The sequence below is a fragment of the Schistocerca americana genome, chromosome 4 (assembly GCF_021461395.2).
Source record: "Schistocerca americana isolate TAMUIC-IGC-003095 chromosome 4, iqSchAmer2.1, whole genome shotgun sequence".
NCBI lineage: Eukaryota > Metazoa > Arthropoda > Insecta > Orthoptera > Acrididae > Schistocerca > Schistocerca americana.
The window spans coordinates 850,983,017-851,004,713 of record NC_060122.1 but is presented as its reverse complement, the minus strand read 5'-3'; the positions used below and the strand labels follow the sequence as shown (position 1 = coordinate 851,004,713).

At 42.9% G+C, this 21,697-nt stretch overlaps 1 protein-coding gene across 1 annotated transcript in view; it reads right to left on the bottom strand.

The window, feature by feature from the left end:
- LOC124613859 overlaps nucleotides 1-21,697 on the bottom strand; it is a 348,632-nt gene that overhangs the window by 25,998 nt on the left and 300,937 nt on the right. Inside the window, exon 16 of the mRNA XM_047142584.1 lies at nucleotides 17,652-17,819. Within this exon, the coding sequence (XP_046998540.1) occupies nucleotides 17,652-17,819 (168 nt within the window). The remainder of the gene's footprint in view (nucleotides 1-17,651; nucleotides 17,820-21,697) is intronic.

Below are 21,697 nucleotides of genomic sequence, written 5' to 3'. Positions count from 1 at the left end.
ACAATAAACGATCTAACTGAGATCACAACACAGCAGTAATTGTGTAATGGCTACCACATCGCTGCGCGGCGGTGGTCAGAAGCAAAGCATTGCCAACCTGAAGTCTTCGTTTCTATCATTTCAGGGGTTAGGAGTTCAGGAATCTAGTGGTTCACAAGCAGTAGGTATAGTGTACACCCTTTGACTTGGTTGATTTTAAAATGGGGTTGCAGGGTGTGAGTGGAGCAAGCGGCCTTAGGGAGAGGAGGGGTGCAGAGGAGGCACGTATTGTAACAAGTGTCTACCATCAGTGTGGATAATTAGCTTTCTTTTCTGCGGAGGAGTTGTAGGTAACACCTGCGATGCGCTGAGAATTACTTCATCTTTCTACAAATATTAGTAAAATGTTAGCATTAAGCGATGCCAATTCTAACATTGTCACATTGACTCATTAATGAGACATCTACGAAAACTAAAAACCAATTATCTTCCATCATTTAAAAAATAAAAGCATTAGAAGAAAATTCTCGTTCATTCTAAAGTTTAGTTAGGAGCTGTTGATGGTGTGGCAGGGGAGAGATGGGGGGGGGGGGGGGGAGGGGGTACAAGCCAATATCTGACTGCACTCAGGGGTAATAGTCTCAGAAAGGTTGGCAACAGCTGGGCTAGAGCCTCAAATAGATCCACAGATAGGAGAATACCAAGGAGAGTTCAGAAAGGGAAAATCATGTAATGAACGGATATGGTGCCTGAGAACAGGATTAACAACAAGAAAGTCCAGGAATGCCACAACAACGTTCGTCGGCTTTAAGAAGGCCCATGACTCGTAGATAGAGAAACACTCTTCAGCATACTGGAAGAACTGAAGACGGTCAACAAAATCAGAATGATAATCCAGCAAATATTAACAAATACAACATTCAAAGTGAAGTTTATAGGAGAGATCTCGGAACCATTCGAAATCAGGGGTGAGGCAGGAAGATGGACTGTCACTCATGCTATTTAACACCGTTATGGAGAAAATAATCAGGACATGGGACTAAGGAGTCAATGATATAAAGATGGGGAGACAAGCGACAGAACTGCCAACTTAAACTGTCTGGCCTTTACCGATGATGTAGCCATCATAACAAATAACAGAGAAGAAGCCAACGAGTCTCGCGAGCCACTACACGAAACCTCAGCCAAAAAAGGAGTACAAAAGTCGTACGAAAAAACGCAATACATGGACACAAAATCCACAGACAGGCACCCACTGGTAACAAAGTGTAGAAAGATAACGCATGTGGAAAGTTTCAAATACCTGGAGAGGTTATACAGAAAACAGGTCTGAAGAGAGGAAAATACTGAGAAAGATCTATGAGGGGATCTGAAAAAAGAGATCCACAAAAGAAATGTGTCAACATATACAGACGTTTACAAAAAACATCAGGAAAAGAAGTGTAAAGTTCTATGGAAACATACAAAGAATGAACGGAAATAGATTTTTAACATAGTGACAATTAATACAGTGAAAACCAATTGGTTTAAGGAAACCATGGAAGACCTCAAGAAACTGAACATCTCCAAAGAAGATACGACAGACATGGAAATATACAGAGAAAAATATCAAAAAACAGAAATTTCGCCGGCCGTTGTGGCCGAGCGGTTCTAGGCGCTTCAGTCTGGAACCGCGCGACCGATACGGTCGTAGGTTCACATCCTGCCTTGGGCATGGATGTGTGTGATGTCCTTAGGTTAGTTAGGTTTAAGTAGTTCTAAGTTCCAGGGGACTGATGACCTCAGATGTTAAGTCCCGTAGTGCTCAGAGCTATTTGAACAGAAATTTCAGCAAACAGTCAAAGAGAAGAAAACAGGAAAGAAGTGGACAGAAGGCAGGAAGAAGAATGAAAGAGAGAGAAAAAATTCCATGAAAACTGATTGTGTTTTAGCGCTTTCCATAACGGGGAAGTAACGTTAATCTGTACACACAAACACACACTACACAATGGTGTCTGTTCTTTCGGACGTGCATGTCCAAAAGGGCAAATATCACACCTGTATCAGAATACTTATCACATTTTAGGAGAAACCTTGTTGTGCTACAGTCTCTCTAAGCGACTCTGGTCGCTTACTTACGGTGTATATCAACAAACGATTTCTAACCTAATTACAAACGATTTCTCCGCGAGCTTTTGTAAGTCTGCGAAGCAAACAATCTCTGTCAACAGTATCGTTGCGTAAATGTGCAACAATCCACAGGAGATAGCAATGGGACACAACACCTGAATGAAATGCTTGTGACACTTTGTAATACGTAAAATGTGCCTAAATAAAATGGACTATCGCGAATGTATTCATCACAAGTTACAAAGAACAACGATCCATCACTTCCACTGCTTTAGACGTGGTGTCCAATCATCTGTACGTAATCCTGAAAACTATTAATACTGTCAGTCAAACTACCAATGCCTAATTCCCCGCCCACCATCCCCAAAAAGAAAACACTCAAATAGCAGTGCGGTGCAATGAGGTGCCCACGACATAGCGAGTTCCCGCGTATCGTGTGCTACAGTACGTCGGATGAGCCGCCTCCACAGTCTTCGATCAACCCTAGTCACAAGCCAGTGCGACGTTCTACTACGTCACGGGGCAATTACGGACCCGTCTCCGATCTGCCGGAAGACGACTTGCGAACCTCCAAATGAGAATCCCGCGGAGAGTGATAAAACGCGGTAGTATTAAACAGCTTTTAAGCGCCTTATTCCGTTCCGATAGCATTTCATTTAAACCCCCTATACATCTCCTTCCGGGGCGGAAAGAAAAAAACTGCGCGAGGGTGGAGGGTGGCGGTGACCCAGTGGCGTTATGGGCCGCCCCGCCGGGGGTAATTTTATTCCGGGGCGCCACCCCCGGCTCGCGGCTCGTGCCATTACTCTTCCTTTAGGCGCCCCGGCCGCTGCTAACAATTACCGCTGCAGACACTTTGTTTCCATTAGGCGGTCTGCTCCGCCGCGGCCCGCCTGCTACAGCTGTAAGACGTCTCCGTGCGTCTCAGGACTCAAAGCAGGGGCGTCTGGAAGGGGTGAGCTGCGCCCGGCCCTGCCGCGTGAACACACCTCTGCAGATCTACGGGCTGTCACATGACTCCCCACCCCGCCGTCTTAACTGACGCCTCCCCTACCGTTGCGAGAGCAACTCCCAGCTCTCTAAATAAGATTTACGCCCAAGTCTCAGAGCTAAACATATGTCTTCCACTGCAGATAAAATGGACTACTGAAATACGAAGACCAGTAAGGGAGACTGTATACTGCACTAGGGAGGAGATACCAAAGAATCCGGCAGCACGAGATGAAAGGTCGCCTTGTACGACAAAGGCTTTTACTGGTTGCTAAAAAGTTTGCGATTTCCACAGACCGTCAAAAGCACGCAGTGAAGAGAGAAGATAGGAATCGAGACAAGGAGAGAACAATGAGGTAATGAATTAAGCATTCAGCGTGATAATTGTTTGGTTTAGGGAGATGACAGTGGTGTGAGAGAATCGTTTGAATAATGGACAACGACGCATCTGACATGGGACTCCCACCTTCGGTGTCTACTGCAGCCCATTCCCACTGTCTTGCCTTTACACTTCAGCACATTTCCAAAAAGTTGGCATAATCTTTTATTCGCAGTTACAATGTTACACTACTGGCCATTAAAATTGCTACACCACGAAGATGACGTGCCAAACTTAACCGACAGGAAGAAGATGCTGTGATATGCAAATGATCAGCTTTTCAGAGCATTCACACAAGGTTGGCGCCGGTGGCGACACCTACAACGTGCTGAAATGAGGAACGTTCCCAACCGATTTCACATACGCAAACAGCAGTTGACCGGCGTTGCCTGGTGAAACGTTGTTGTGATGCCTCGCGTAAGGAGGAGAAATGCGTACCATCACGCTTCGGAATTTGATAAAGGCGGATTGTAGCCTATCGTGATTGCGGTTTATCGTACTGCGACATTGCTGCTCGCGTTGGTCGAGATCCAATGACAGTTAGCAGAATATGGAATCGGTGGGTTCAGGGAGGTAATACGGAACGCCGTGCTGGATCCCAACGGCCTCGTATCACTAGCAGTCGAGATGACAGGCATCTTATCCGCATGGCTGTAACGTATGGCGCAGCGACGTCTCGCTCCCTGAGTCAACAAATGGGGACGTTTGCAAGACAACAACCATCTGCACGAACAGTTCGACGACGTTTACAGCAGCACGGACTATCAGCTCGGACACCGTGGCTGCGGTTACCCTTGACGCTTCATCACAGATCGGAGCGCCTGCGATGGTGTACTCAACGACTAACCTGGGTGCACGAACGGCAAAACGTCATTTTTTCGGATGAATCCCGGTTCTGTTTTGAGCATCCTGATGGTCGCATCCGTGTTTGGCGACATCCCAGTGAACGCTCATAGGAAGGGTGTATTCCTCATCGCCATACTGGCGTATCACCCGGCGTGATGGTATGGGGTGCCATTGGTTACACGTCTCGGTCACTTCTTGTTCCCATTGACGGCACTTTGAACAGTGGACGTTACATTTCAGATGTGTTACGACCGTGCCTCTACGCTTCATTCGATCTCTGCGAAACCCTACATTTCAGCAGGATAACGCACGGCCGCATGTTGCACGTCCTGTACGGGCCTTTCTGAATACAGAAAATGTTCGACTGCTGGCCTGGCCAGCGCATTCTCCATATCCCTCACGAATTGAAAACGTCTGGTCAATGGTGGCCGAGCAACTGGCTCATCACAATACGCCAGTACTACTCCTGATGAACTGTGGTATCGTGTTGAAGCTGCATGGGCAGCTGTGCATGTACACGCCATCCACGCTCTGACTCTATGCCAAGGCGTACCAAGGCCGATATTACAGCCAGAGGTGGTTGTTCTGGGTACTGATTTCTCAGGATCTACGGACCCAAATTGCAGGAATATGTAATCACATGTCAGTTCTAGTATAATATATTTGTTGAATGAGTATCCATTTATCATCTGCATTTCTTCTTGGTGTAGCAATTTTAATGGCGAGTAGTTTAATATACGTTACCATCATCTTTCATCAAGTTTTATCTACCTCCATAGATGAGGTTACTTACACACGGTTCGAATCCTTGCGCTGAAAAGAGCGGCCTGTTTGGGCAGCGCGAAGAGGCAGTGGCTAGCGTTCATTGCCTCTACTTTACAGTATCGTCCTGGATTAAATTCCAAACCTCTCCTCAGCGTCTCATTGAGTGGGGGCATCTGACACTTTTGATGGTGATGTGTGTTATAAGTCCAACATCCTTGTGGTGCTAATCAAGAGTAGTCGGTTGTATACCAACACTCGGTTCCGCCGTCTCCTTTCTCTCGCTATCATGCTGCACAAACATAACAACACCTTACTCACACACACACATTCTTCACTGTCACCTACAGTCAACATACGCCCTCAAGACACGCCTCTCATTCGCTGTGTGTGCAGCGGAAGGGCAGTCTCTCAGAGGAGGCAGCTGAGCAGAGATACGCAGCAGTCCATTGCCGGACTGGCGCATCTTACATGCTATTCAAAATACGATACAAAAGCAGTACTGTCTGAATTTCGTTCCTATAGCTTAGTAAAACAGTCAACAATTGTAATAAAAAACGTCAGTGATTGCCAGGAGTGAGCTGTTACTTCTATACTGATTCGTTCTCCTTGCTGTTGGCGATTCTGCGTGTGATTTTCTCTCTAGATCATCTGGGTACATCACGAGGAAGCAGTGGGCCAGGCCAGTGAGCTGTCGCCCAGGTAGATCCTCTCCTCCTAGTGGTTGTGGCCGCCTTTTCAGAGAAAAGCGTAAGGCACGGCTTCCGTCACACCCAGGTCCCTCTCTGGTGTTTTCGCATAATGCTCTGTGATCTGCGCTGTATCAACATCTGCATCAACAAGGATCACACTTAAGTGCCCGGAAGAGGATTCATCGAACCACCTGCAGAATAATTCTCTATTATTCTCTCTAACAGCGGGTGGGAAAATCAAACACCTACATATTTCTGTGCGAGCTCTGATTTCCATTATTTTATTATGATGATTGTTTCTCCCTATTTAGGTGGGCGTCAGCAAAATATTTACGCTTTCCGAGGAAAAAGTTGGTGATTAGTATTTCTTCAGAAGATTTCGCAGCAACCAAAAACGACTTTGTTTTAATGGCGTATACCTCAAATCCTGTATCACATCAGTGACACTCTGTCCCCTATTTCGCGATAATGCAAATCGTGCTGCCCTTCTTTGAATTTTCTCGATGTGTCCTATCTCATAAGGATCCCACACCGCGCAGCAGTACTCCAAAAGAGGACGGACAATTGTAGTGTAGGCAGTCTCCTTAGTAGGTCTGTTACATTTTCTAAGTGATCTGCCAACAAAATGCGGTCTTAGGTTTGCCTTCTCAACATTTTCTATGCGTTCCTTCCTATTTAAGTTGCTCGTTATTGTAATTTCTAGGTATTTACTTTAATTTACGGCTTTTAGATTTGACTGATTTATCGTGTAATCAAAGTTTAACTGATTGCTTTTAGCACTCATGTGGATCACCTTACACTATTCATTATTTAGGGTCAACTGCCATTTCCGCACCATACAGATATCTTATCTAAATCGTTTTGTAATTTGTTTTGATGTTCTGGTGACTTTACTAGCAGATAAACGACAGCATCATCTGCAATCAACCTAAAATGGCTGCTCAGACTGTCTCCTAAATCGTTCATATAGATAAGGAACAGCAGAGGGCCTACAACCCTTCCTTGGGGAACGCCTGCTTTAATCGATGACTTTCCGTCAGTTACTACGAATTGTGACCTCTCTGACAGGAAATCACGAATCCAGTCACGTATTCCATAAGCATGCAATTTCACTACAGGCCTTGCTAGTCACAAGCCTTCTGGAAATCTAGAAACACGGACTCAATTTGAAATCCTTTGTCAATAGGTCTCACCACTTTGTGTGAGGAAAGAGCTAATTGTTTTACAAGAAAGATGTTTTCTGCATCCGTGTTGACTGTATGTCAATAGACCACTCTCTTTGATGTAATTCAAAACGTGAGAACAGAATATATGTCCATAATCGTGATGCATGTCGACTTTATTGATATGGGACTGTAATTCTGCGGACTACTCCTGCTACCTTTCTCGAATATTGGTGTGACTTGTGCAACTGTCCGGTCTTTGGGTACGGATCTTTCGTCGAGTGAGCGGTTGTATATGATGGTTAAGTAAGGAGCTATTGCATCAGCATACTCTGGAAGGAACCTAGTTGGTATATAGTCTGGACCGGAAGAGTTGCTTTTATTAAGTGATTTAAGTTGCTTTGCTATTCCGAGAAGATCTGCTTCTAAATTGCTCATGTTAGCTGCTGTTATTGATTCGAATTCTGGAATATTTACTTCGTCGTCTTTGGTGAAGGAATTTCGGAGGGCTGTGCTTAGTATCTCTGCTTTGGCAGCACTGTCGTCGACGCTATTTCCATCGCATTTATTCTGTCTTTACATACGACCAGCATCTCCTTGGATTTCCTGCCGCGTTTCGACACAAAGTTCCAGAAGTGGTTAATTTAGTGCGACAAACATCTGGATTTACGGAGAGTCTCAGTTTTCACAACAAGGGCATCTGGACAAAATAAACTTCAAAGGCAGTTTGGTTTGAGTCTTTAAGTTGCCTTCCGGGAATGCTAAGCGAGAAGTGCTCACTGATACATGAACATCTTGGCATTCCGTGGGAAACGACTGGACTGCCTCGTGAACGTGAATTATTTTCTCTTTGTAAAGCAATGGGCTAAGCTTCTGTCGCTGCCGTATGTTAGGTGAGTGACTTTTGCTCTAGGAGCATCATTCGATAACCTAAACATACGATAGAGTAGGGGAAACCAGGACACCAATTTCCATTTAAGTGCATACGTGGACCTAATTGTAATGGCTAAAGCGTCGAGACTACCCCAACACTGTTTAAGAGCTGCGCATCTGGGTGTAACGGTTGACTGATGATGCAAACTCTTTGCATGGAGGGGAGATCGTTGTATTCCTAAAAACTTATCATTGGCCGCCACTTTGGAGAGCTCTTCTCACTAGCGCACAATAACTGCATGGACTTGCAAAGTGGAGACCGAACACTGAGCTAGCAGAGAACACGTCTGTTTGAACTCCAGTAGACAACACTTCCGTTCGACATTCGGAAGAGAACTAAACTGTTAAAACTAAGCCAGGATACTGGTATGAAGGGTAGGTATCATTCGCGTCAGAATGCTTTCTTTCCACGCGTCAAGGCCATATTCCCAATAGCATCTTTCATTCACACTCATATCTCCTTCCTTCTCCACAGTGTTGCGAAAGTTGACCTAGTAATAGTAGCGTATTCAGGTGGACGATGGTTCAAACCTCCACGAGGATGTCCATATTTAGGTTTATCTAAAATGGTTAACGAATGAAGGGTTGGTTCCTTTGAAAGGCACGCCGATTTCCTTTGGTACCTTTCTCAATTTCGAGCTTATATTCCACCAATAATAATCTCGTCAACGGAATGTTATCTTCGTTCCTTTCTTTATACAAGCCCACTTCACCCATACACATGGCGTCGAACATGCATGCAAACGCACACACTTTTACTGGAACAGTTGCGATGAATTTAGGTGGTGCCGTTTTACAGACGCTTCTGTTATGGGTTGCACATCACGCACATTTAACTCAATAATGACGACGAGAAGTTTGTAATTTACGAAGCAGTATCTGAATAGATGCTGTAAGCCATTCTATTAAAGAAACAAGGTGTTTTAAATATGCTTAGTACGACGGGAGTTTTTTCTTGGGACGTGTTTAATTAAGCTGGCACTAATCAGGATATAATTACAGTATCTCGATGTCATCTTCTCCCGCTGATAGGACGATGTTTACAAATAACTGTCTAATCATGTAAGCCACTGAGCACGTCATTCTCTTATACAGTTTGAGTAATGTGAGTAGTTCACTAATGGTAAAAATGAACCTCGTGACATCGTTTTCAGTGCCTTTTGCTCGACAACAAAGTACTGATATTCACAGAACTTCGTAGCCCACAGTACACGTTTTACACCAGTTTCATGAATCATACAGTTATTTTAATGTGAGTACCTTGTGTGCTGGACAAAAGTAACTTAATACAATTATGCTTTGTACATTTTGTCTTTGCAAGTTCATTCCATAACCAATTTCGCTTCTTTTATGAAAGAGTTAAACTAATACGGTACGCGTATGAATCTCCTTATACAGGCCGACAATTATCGGACTATATGAAAAAAAAAGAAAACCTGCGGCGTGCACTCACCTTATTAAACTTGTCAGTGACACTACAGATATTCTGATTTACGTTATGACATGTTCGATATGCCTGCCATCATTGGTGATGATGTGACTCAGACGAATAGCGAAATTCTACATGACCCGCTGAAGTGTCGGAACATCGACGCTGTCGATGATCTGAATCGTTGTTTTCAGATCAGCAGTGGTTTTGGGGTTACTGCTGCACACTCTGTCTTTAATACAGCCCCACAAAAAGGAGACGCATGTGTTCAGATCCGGAGGTCTGGGTACCTCAGAGCCAGAATTCGGTTCCAAAATTGGTCCTCCAGGTCATGAAACACCCTCCTCCTTCCATGGGATCGAGCTGCGTCTTGCATGAACCACATCTTGTCGAAATCAGGGTTACTTTGGATAATGGGGATGAAATCATCTCCCAAAACTTCACGTACCGTTCGGAAGTTACTATATCATCAAGGAATATCCTACTCATTATTCCGTGATTGGACACTGCACACCACGCAGTCACCCGTCGAGGGTGAAGAGACTTCTCGATCGCGAAATGCGGATTCTCAGTCCCCGAAATGCGCCAGTTTTGCTTATTGACGAACCAATCCAAATGAAAGTGGGCTTCGTCGCTAAGCCAAACTATACTAACAATGCTAATTCCCATCACGCCCCGCGATCAACCGTGCAGTGTGAAAGTGCTATGACGATTTTATTTCACATAGTTCAATAGTTGTCACCCTGTACTCTCTATTATCGTCTGTATTCAGAATATAGTAAACATTATTTGCAATACCTTCAATTACATACACTACTGGCCATTAAAATTGCTACACCACGAAGATGACGTGCTACAGACGCGAAATTTAACCGACAGGAAGAAGATGCTATGATACGCAAATGATTAGCTTTTCAGAGCATTCACACAAGGTTGGCGCCGCTGGCGACACATAAAACGTGCTGAAATGAGGAACGTTTCAACCGATTTCTCATACACAAACAGCAGTTGACCGCCGTTGCCTGGTGAAACGTTGTTGTGATGCCTAGCGTAAGGAGGAGAAATGCGTACCATCACGCTTCGGAATTTGATTGTAGCCTATCGTGATTGCGGTTTATCGTACTGCGACATTGCTGCTCGCGTTGGTCGAGATCCAATGACTGTTAGCAGAATATGGAATCGGTGGGTTCAGGAGGGTAATACGGAACGCCGTGCTGGATCCCAACGGCCTCGTATCACTAGCAGTCGAGATGACAGGCATCTTATCCGCATGGCTGTAACGTATGGTGCAGCGACGACTCGATCCCTGAGTCAACAGATGGGGACGTTTGCAAGACAACAACCATCTGCACCAACAGTTCGACGTCGTATAAAATAAATAAAAAAATATATTGTTATTCTAAATATGTTAATTATTCTATCTGTATGATGGTGATTGTGATTGCAATTGTATTTGCTTATCTGGAACGTGGACGTTTAATTATTCAGTATCAGACGCTTGACAATGGCTTTTTCGTAAAGGCAATGTTACTCGTAGTTGACCGTGAAATAAAACCGAATAATCGGACTTCGTAATTAAATCGTTTCCAAAGACTGCTGCGGTAGGTGCGGACTCATAATCTAAATCTCAATATTACAATAATTTGCCAGCCATGCCAATACGTCGTACAGAGGTGATTGTCTACTAAACATAAAAAAGTTACACAGTTAGTTAAATCAGATATATTCAATGAATAAGCCTACAGTTCATAATCCTACTTACTTTTCTAAATATAAATTCTTTACAGAATCGAGTGCCTAGTGTGGTTGCAACTCGCAGTATTCTTCTATAACATGAAATATGGCGGTGTGCCAGACAATAAAAAAAAAAAATACGTGCTTCTCGCACCACTTCAACCAGAGCTCTCTCTTTCTTAATCAAACATAAGAGTAACGTAATTGTGCTTTTGTTCTATCAGCGACACAGCGCTGCAGTTGTGTGCCATAGGCTTTATTTATTTGTCACTGATTATTTGTTTAATTAATATTTCGCGTTTCCGAGGAAACTCACGCTCGGCATGCAAATGTGCCTTTATATTGCCCCCTGAATTGCGAGGCGAAAGGACACACCTGCAGGCGAGCAATTCACCTAAAGGCACAAGAAAATCTAAGTTATCTACAACTATTTACATGACTTACATTACACATTATACACATTATATACAAAATTTGAATGACGCGGGTGCGCCGTAAAAGTTCTAATGTTGGCAGATAGAGTGCGCGCATGCGCAGAAGCGTCTGTGTAACTGCGGCACTGCCGTTATATCGTACAGTTAGATCACGCGGCACAGTATTGCAGATCATATTGTTCGTGTGCGCGCGTTTTTCAGTCGTTGCACAAAGAAAATATTCAACCAAGATTACATATGAAGACTACATTCTACGACAGGTAACTTAGTTTTAAATTTACAATATTTGTTATAACACAATACAACTTAGATTGTTGAATGTTCTTAGTTACATAGTATTGTTTTGAAATACTTCAAAGAAAAATGTCCGTATTTTTCAGGTGCGTTGACCTATACACATCGTGTCGTTATTACAGTTCATATTCATCCGCTGCACAATAATTTTTTACAGGTTAGTATCGTCGTGATAAAGTTGTTTGATCACAGTAACATCGTTGTATAACAACGTGATTAATACATAAGCGTGTCCATTTCTCATTTCCATTATAGTCGTAGTGATGCAGTTCGTTGTGACTAAAAGCATTGCTTATTACAGATCAGACGTGACCCGTCGAGTAATTGTTCCACGTGCAGTTCGTTTTTTACATTCCGTGGAAGCTTGGTTGCAGAACCTCGGACGGCACATAGCTGGCGTCGATCCTTAGACAGTCCAGGTAAGAGTGTCCGTCACATTTCGAGAACATTTCATTCCCTATATAAATAAAATAAATATAAAAATATATTGTTATTCTAAATATGTTAATTATTCTATCTGTATGATGGTGATTGTGATTGCAATTGTATTTGCTTATCTGGAACGTGGACGTTTAATTATTCGGTATCAGACGCTTGACAATGGCTTTTTCGTAAAGGCAATGTTACTCGTAGTTGACCGTGAAATAAAACCGAATAATCGGACTTCGTAATTAAATCGTTTCCAAAGACTGCTGCGGTAGGAGCGGACTCATAATCTAAATCTCAATATTACAATAATTTGCCAGCCATGCCAATACGTCGTACAGAGGTGATTGTCTACTAAACATAAAAAAGTTACACAGTTAGTTAAATCAGATATATTCAATGAATAAGCCTACAGTTCATAATCCTACTTACTTTTCTAAATATAAATTCTTTACAGAATCGAGTGCCTAGTGTGGTTGCAACTCGCAGTATTCTTCTATAACATGAAATATGGCGGTGTGCCAGACAATAAAAAAAAAAATACGTGCTTCTCGCACCACTTCAACCAGAGCTCTCTCTTTCTTAATCAAACATAAGAGTAACGTAATTGTGCTTTTGTTTTATCAGCGACACAGCGCTGCAGTTGTGTACCATAGGCTTTATTTATTTGTCACTGATTATTTGTTTAATTAATATTTCGCGTTTCCGAGGAAACTCACGCTCGGCATGCAAATGTGCCTTTATATTGCCCCCTGAATTGCGAGGCGAAAGGACACACCTGCAGGCGAGCAATTCACCTAAAGGCACAAGAAAATCTAAGTTATCTACAACTATTTACATGACTTACATTACACATTATACACATTATATACAAAATTTGAATGACGCGGGTGCGCCGTAAAAGTTCTAATGTTGGCAGATAGAGTGCGCGCATGCGCAGAAGCGTCTGTGTAACTGCGGCACTGCCGTTATATCGTACAGTTAGATCACGCGGCACAGTATTGCAGATCATATTGTTCGTGTGCGCGCGTTTTTCAGTTGTTGCACAAAGAAAATATTCAACCAAGATTACATATGAAGACTACATTCTACGACAGGTAACTTAGTTTTAAATTTACAATATTTGTTATAACACAATACAACTTAGATTGTTGAATGTTCTTAGTTACATAGTATTGTTTTGAAATACTTCAAAGAAAAATGTCCGTATTTTTCAGGTGCGTTGACCTATACACATCGTGTCGTTATTACAGTTCATATTCATCCGCTGCACAATAATTTTTTACAGGTTAGTATCGTCGTGATAAAGTTGTTTGATCACAGTAACATCGTTGTATAACAACGTGATTAATACATAAGCGTGTCCATTTCTCATTTCCATTATAGTCGTAGTGATGCAGTTCGTTGTGACTAAAAGCATTGCTTATTACAGATCAGACGTGACCCGTCGAGTAATTGTTCCACGTGCAGTTCGTTTTTTACATTCCGTGGAAGCTTGGTTGCAGAACCTCGGACGGCACATAGCTGGCGTCGATCCTTAGACAGTCCAGGTAAGAGTGTCCGTCACATTTCGAGAACATTTCATTCCCTATATAAATAAAATAAATATAAAAATATATTGTTATTCTAAATATGTTAATTATTCTATCTGTATGATGGTGATTGTGATTGCAATTGTATTTGCTTATCTGGAACGTGGACGTTTAATTATTCGGTATCAGACGCTTGACAATGGCTTTTTCGTAAAGGCAATGTTACTCGTAGTTGACCGTGAAATAAAACCGAATAATCGGACTTCGTAATTAAATCGTTTCCAAAGACTGCTGCGGTAGGTGCGGACTCATAATCTAAATCTCAATATTACAATAATTTGCCAGCCATGCCAATACGTCGTACAGAGGTGATTGTCTACTAAACATAAAAAAGTTACACAGTTAGTTACATCAGATATATTCAATGAATAAGCCTACAGTTCATAATCCTACTTACTTTTCTAAATATAAATTCTTTACAGAATCGAGTGCCTAGTGTGGTTGCAACTCGCAGTATTCTTCTATAACATGAAATATGGCGGTGTGCCAGACAATAAAAAAAAAATACGTGCTTCTCGCACCACTTCAACCAGAGCTCTCTCTTTCTTAATCAAACATAAGAGTAACGTAATTGTGATTTTGTTTTATCAGCGACACAGCGCTGCAGTTGTGTGCCATAGGCTTTATTTATTTGTCACTGATTATTTATTTAATTAATATTTCGCGTTTCCGAGGAAACTCACGCTCGGCATGCAAATGTGCCTTCATAGTCGTTTGCAGCAGGATGGACTATCACCTCGGAGACCATGGCTGCGGTTACTCTTGACGTTGCATCACTGCGATGGTGTACTCAACGACGAACCTGGGTGCACGAATGGCAAAACGTCATTTTTTCGGATGAATCCAAATTCTGTTTACAGCATCATGATGGTCGCATCCATGTTTGGCGACATCGCGGTGAACGCACATTGGAAGCATATATTCGCCATCACCCGGCGTGTTGGTATGGGGTGCCATTGGTTACACGTCTCGGTCACCTCTTGTTCGCTTTGACGGCACTTTGAACACTGGACGTTACATTTCAGATGTGTTACGACCCCTGCGAAATCCTACATTTCAGCAGGATAATGCACGACCGCATGTTGCTGGTCCTGTACGGGTCTTTCTGGATACAGAAAATGTTCAACTGCAGCCCTGGCCAGCACATTCTCCAGATCTCTCACGAATTGAAAACGTCTGGTCAATGGTGGCCGAGCAACTGGCTCGTCACAATACGCCAGTCACTACTCTTGATGAACTATGGTATCGTGTTGAAGCTGCATGGGCAGCTGTACCCGTACACGCCATCCAAGCTCTGTTTGACTCAATGCCCAGGTGTATCAAGGCCACAGGTGGTTGTTCTGGGTACTGATTTCTCAGGATGTATGCACCGAAATTGCGTGAAAATGTGATCACATGTCAGTTCTAGTATAATATATTTGTCCAATGAATACCCGTTTATAATCTGCATTTCTTCTTGGTGTAGCAATTTTAATGGCCAGTAGTCTATTACACAGATTCCTGTATGTTAATAGTTCATGAACCAGTCATTTTTGTATGGAAGGACATCTTTATCTCCGGGAAAAAAGCTGACATGAGACGTTTTCTCGCCGAAAAATTCCATTTACTTTACCAAAGTGTGCTAAGCTATGTGTACTGTATTTCATAGTCGTTAAATCAAGTTGCCTCATTAGGGTAGTCTTCAGCTAATTTATCAAAAAGGAACATGTCGAGCAAACGTAGCTGACGAGAAATATACTTATTATAAATTAAAAACTTGAGTGTGGTAGCTGTTTTTAAGCTACATTCCGTATTAATGTATTTCTTTCACAGCTCTTTGCCTCAGGGAACGGGAAAAGTTGGCGACTGAAAGGATGGACTGCGATGAGATGATGAAGAGCGTCTTTCTGCACTTGTGTTGCCAATGACAAAGAGATCCGTGAAGCCACTACCCAGTCTGCTGGATTGCTACAGCAACGCATCTGTTAATGTTTGTAACCTATGGTAAAATCACCACCACGTGCGTCGTTCCAGGCACCTCGGAAATTTGGAAGTTGAGTCTGAACAGTCTAGAGACTTCATCAGCAGTACTTTTCTTGCTGATAATGTACACTACCAGCTTGGTAGTGAAGGATCTTGTGTGTAATATTCAAACAGTATCAAATAATGTAGTTCATGAAATAAGTTCCTGGCTTGTGGAAAATAATTTGATGCTAAATCACAGTAAGACTCAGTTTTTACGGTTTCTAACTCACAATTCAACAAGAACCGGTATTTTGATCAGACAAAATAGGCGTATTATAAGCGAGACGGAACAGTTCAAGTTCCTAGGCGGTCGGATAGATAGTAAGCTGTCGTGGAAAGCCCATGTTGAGGATCTTGTTCAGAAACTAAATGTTGCTTTATTTACCATTAGAACAGTATCTGAAATAAGTGACAGTTCAACACGAAAAGTGGTCTACTTCGCATCTTTTCATACACTTACGTCATATGGTATTATTTTTTGGGGTAATTCTTTTGATTCAAAAGGGGTATTTTTGGCTCAAAAACGGGCTGTTCGAGCTATGTGTGGTGGAAGTTCGAGAACCTCTTGTCGACCCCTATTCAATAGTCTGGGAATTCTGAAATTGCCCTCACAGTATATATTTTCTTTAACGTCATTTGTTGTTAGCAATATTAGGCTATTCCCAAGAGTTAGCAGCTTCACTCAGTTAATACTAGGCAGAAATCAAATCTGCATGTGGAATGCACTTCCTTGACTCTTGTGCAGAAAGGAGTGCACTTTGATTTTATCCATACTGGATCAGAGGTCGTGGTTGTCAATTTCAACGTTAAAAAATATATCGGCTCAACCACTTGTTTATAGTGTAACACACTAAGATTGACGCGTTTCGGAAGTCAAGCTTCCATCATCAGAATAATAAAAAGTAAAAGAACCTGTTAAAACTCGCTAAAATGGAGCATGCACCAGGCACAATAAAATTGATAATAAAATTAAAACATCGTGCCTACTTCCCTTTTTGCATCAGTGTCTTCCAAGGTGCATCTCTGCATAGTCGTCAAATTAGAATTTTTTATATTTTGACGACACGGCTGCAACAAGGGAAGTAGCCACGATGTTTTAATTTTATTATCAGTTTTATTGCGCCTGGTGCATGCTCCATTTTAGCGAGTTTTAACAGGTTCTTTTACTTTTTATTATTCTGATGATGGAAGCTTGACTTCCGAAACGCGTCAATCTTAGTGTTTTACACTATAAACAAGTGGTTGAGCCGATATATTTTTTAACAAGGAGTACACTATTCTGCTGCATCCATTTTCAATAAGCTATCACAAGAACTCAAAAATCTTAGCAGTAGCCCAAACACTTTTAAGTCTAAACTAAAGAGTTCCCTCATGGCTCACTCCTTCTATTCTGTCGAGGAGCTCCTGGAAGAGCTGAAAAATTAAGCAAATTCCAGTGTTACATTGTTGATTTTATTTATTTATACTTACGAATTGTCGCCTGAATACGTTTCTTGCATTTCATTTTATCTGTTTCTACTATCGTGTTATAATTTCATGTACTGACTCGTTCCACGACCATGGAGACTTCTCCTTAATTTGGTCCCACGGAACAATAAATATATAAAAAAAATAATAAAAGAAGATGGATCCCAAGCAGATAAGTGCAGACTGAGAGCAACTTGCGGATGGGTGTCCTGAGGAATGGAAGCACAGAGAGCCAGAAATAGATAGGAGATGTGTGGGGGCTGTGTGGTGAGACTGTGGTTGCTGCCTGGCCAGGGGGCTAAACAACGTGCTGGAGTCTAGGATGTACTCGGGGCTCCCACGTCAGCACGCTGCTGCAGCTCTCAGAGTGACGTCAGCTGAGCTGACAGCCACAGAGAGAGCTAGGTAGCCACCCCACCTGATGGAGTCCGGGGTGTGCTCGCGCAGCACGGAGGGCAGCGCCCCCAGGTCCCCGTGCTCCTGCAGCGCGCACAGCGGCTCCTCGGCCGAGCAGACGGCCAGCGTGCGGCACACGTTGCCGTCCTGCAGGCTGGACAGCCAGCCGCACTCGCGCAGGAACTCCTCCCTGGAACACACCACAGAACACCGTAGGGCAACCAGCTGCTACACTGAAAGTACACGAGTCAAAAGGAACTGCGTAAGAAGACGGCACTCACATCTAGTTTGTACTGTACGAATTCGTAAACAGAGAGAGGAAGTAACTCCGTGACCAAACACGTACAGACTATAAGAAATATTAGTCACCTCTGCAAAAGAGCACACTGGCTACCCTGGTGGCTCGTAGGTGGTGTACAGCTGGTGCCACCTGGTCACGTGATCATACACCACTTGGTCGATTACGTGCTCGTACTACTCAGCAACGTGCAAATCAGGAGAAAGTAGCAACCGTGTTTGGGCGTACCGATGACTGCAGCGAGAACGAAGTTGCACGATTTCTTGATTATCAATGCCGACTGTCCAGTGTGTGTACGGGGATTGCTGTACCACTCGCTGAAATGAAAAACCTGTGATCGTAAATACAGGGTGATCAAAAAGTCAGTATAAATTTGAAAACCGTGTAAATCACGGGATAATGTAGATAGAGAGGTAGAAATTGACACACATGCTTGGAATGACATGGGGTTTTATTAGAACCAAAAAAATACAAAAGTTCAAAAAATTTCCGACAGATGGCGCTTCATCTGATGAGAATAGCAATAATTAGCATAACAAAGTAAGACAAAGCAAAGATGATGTTCTCTACAGGAAATCCTCAATATGTCCACCATCATTCCTCAACAATAGCTGTAGTCGAGGAATAATGTTGTGAACAGCACTGTAAAGCCTGTCCAGAGTTATGGTGAGGCACTGGCGTCGGATGTTGTCTTTCAGCATCCCTAGAGATGTCAGTCGATCACGATACACTTGCGACTTCAGGTAACCCCAAAGCCAATAATCGCACGGACTGAGGTCTGGGGACCTGGGAGGCCAAGCATGACGAACGTGGCGGCTGAGCACACGATCATCACCAAACGACGCGCGCAGGACATTTTTCACGCGTCGACCAATACTTTGTTTTTTTTTTTGTTCTAATAAAACCCCATGTCATTCCAAGCATGTGTGTCAATTTTTATCTCTCTATCTACATTATTCCGTGGTTTATTAAGTTTTCAAATTTATACTGACTTTTTGATCACCCGGTAGATCCCAGCTGCTAGTGTAATGACCGTCAGGTGAAAATCGGGAATAGCTGCGGTAAATAAATGCGAAACTGGGAGTAAAAGGCACGTAGTGGCCATTTGGAGTTGGCTACCTTGCAACACACCATTGGCTACACAGGCACACGGTGCTTCACTCCTTCTGGAAGTAAAAAAACGCAGATTTTGGAAGTGACTGCTTAGAGCTGTGTCCTTTGGTCTAACGGCTCGAAAACTGCCTCTTTTCTAACGATCCAAGGCGCCGAGACCACTGACGACTAAAAGAGACGTTTAAGTCGCAATCTGGAAGGTGCAGGTGCACTGCAAGTGTAGTGTTTGTATGCGGAAGTTATATCCGCTCATCTGTGCATAGAATTTACAGATAACAGCGTGCATGTTCTCCAACGTCGTTGCAGCGTGTTGTCCAGGACTCAAGACTAATAGAGAAGACCATTTAACAACATCTCCGAATGGTACTGACGAGTGTAATTTGATATAATAGGATTTAATCTAATGAAATGTACTGTTGTCGAAGTAAGTGTTGGTAGATAAATTTTTATTTCGTGTCTCGAGAAGGAGAACATAAGAAATAATGAGCAAATTGACTGGAATAAAAATTTGTGATTATATTAACAAATATAGGTGCAGTTAAAAATAGACAACAATACGAGATGAAAGTATAATTTTTTAGTATCCGTCAACTAAAGGCAAAAGTAGAACTGTCTTTTTTGTGACTTGCAGATTATTGCATTTCCCCTGCTCAGTAAAATCATTATCAAAATACACTGAACTCACGTTTGATTAGGCGACAGCTACAATTATCTATGATAAAAACACTTATAAAAGAACTAATAATAATTATGTCTCAAGGGGATACTCAGCACAGAAGGAACAGAACAAAATGCCATACAATAAATGAAAACTATGTCTCAGCTACATGATTCGTCTTTTCAATTTTAGCCTACGCTTTCTCCTTCCTGCTATGCAAAATGTGGTGGGAGGATGCAGCTGATTTATCAGGAATGAAATGTCATTTATCAAGAATGAAATGAGTATTCATTTCTGCGAAGGGCAAATACCAAAAAAATGTCAAACGTTGTTTAACTATGGAGCAGAGTGCAGTCACCTCCAAGTTGTGGCTCGCTTCCGCACCAATGACGGCAGTCGCGATGTTTCTGAGGCCATCCTCAGTCTGAACAGGCGGCTGGCGGGGGTGAAGAAGACTGCTGGCCACGCGCGCGGGGAGCAAGCACAGCTAGCAATTTGCAGCATCGCTCTCAGAGCTGGTCGGGGTCCTTTGGTTTGGAACAGAGTGGAGGGTTTCAGCGAAATGCTACGTCGACTCTGTTACGGTCTTGGCTGCAGATTTCTAGACCTGAGTTGTCGTATGGGGATTTGTAGACTTCACCTGATAGGTCAGGCGTGTACTACGCAATGGAAGCAGCTACTCGGGTAACAGCGTTCTTAAGGGGTGTGCTGCGATGAACGCTCGCCAGTCGATATGCAGCAACGGAAGTTAAATGGCGTTCAGAGTAAAGACACTTCGACTGCCATAATTTTATCAGTAAACTGTCGAAGTATTCGTAATAAAGTTCTCGAATTTACTGCCCTCCAGTTAAGTTCTCGTGCTCACATTATTCTTGGGGCCGAGAGCCGGCTGAACCCCAAGTGGAAAGCTCTGAAATATTAAGCAAGTCGTGGAACGGACATCGGAAAGACTGATTAGAGGCTGTAGGAGGGGTAGTGTTAACTGCAATTGACAAAAACATTGTCTCTATTGAGGTCAAAGTTGACTGTGGCAGTGAAGTTATCTGGCCACGTGTAGCAGGTGTCCGTGAAGCCAAGTTAATTGTTTTTACCGGCCATTCGATTCTGAGGACAATTCTAGAGTAATTCAAATTAAGTCTACTGTGAGCAGCGCGTAAATAGCCAGATCATGCAATACTAGCTGGAGATGACTTCATGCTACCGAGTATAGACTGGGATGTCTCTGGATTGACTGTGGGGAGTAGTACAGACAGACAATCGAGAAATACTTTTGAACAGGTTTTCTCAAAACTATCTTGAGCGGCCAGCTCGGTAGTCGACACGTAACGGAAATATTTACATCTTGTAGCTACAAATATGTCAGAACTTATCGACAATGTCAGTACAGAAATGAGGACTAGCTAATATGACGTCATTACAGAAACCATGATTACGAAAGTTAATAAATTAGTGAAGAAGGCTAGGTGAGAGTTTCAGCTAAATGGTTCAAATGGCTCTGAGCACTATGGGACTCAACTGCTGTGGTCATTAGTCCCCTAGAACTTAGAACTACTTAAACCTAACTAACCTAAGGACATCACACACATCCATGCCCGAGGCAGGATTCGAACCTGCGACCGTAGCAGTCGCATGGTTCCGGACTGCGTGCCTAGAACCGCGAGACGACCGCGGCCGGCAGAGTTTCAGCTAGATAGAACAGATAAGCAGTTGTTAGCATCTCACTTAGACAGGAAATTGACATCACTTAGATCCATTAAGATGGACGTAGAGGAATTATGAGCAAAGTCCGCCGTTGTCCTCTAAACACATAGACGATTTAGTGGACAGGATGGGCAGCAGTCTGCTGTTGTTTGTTCATGATGCTGTGGTGTACGGTAAGATGTCGCAGTTGTTTGACTGTAGAAAGATACAAGATGGCTTTGAAAAAATTTTCAGTTTATGTGATGGATGGCATCAGGTACTAAATGTGGAAAAATGTAAGTTAATGCAGATGAGTACG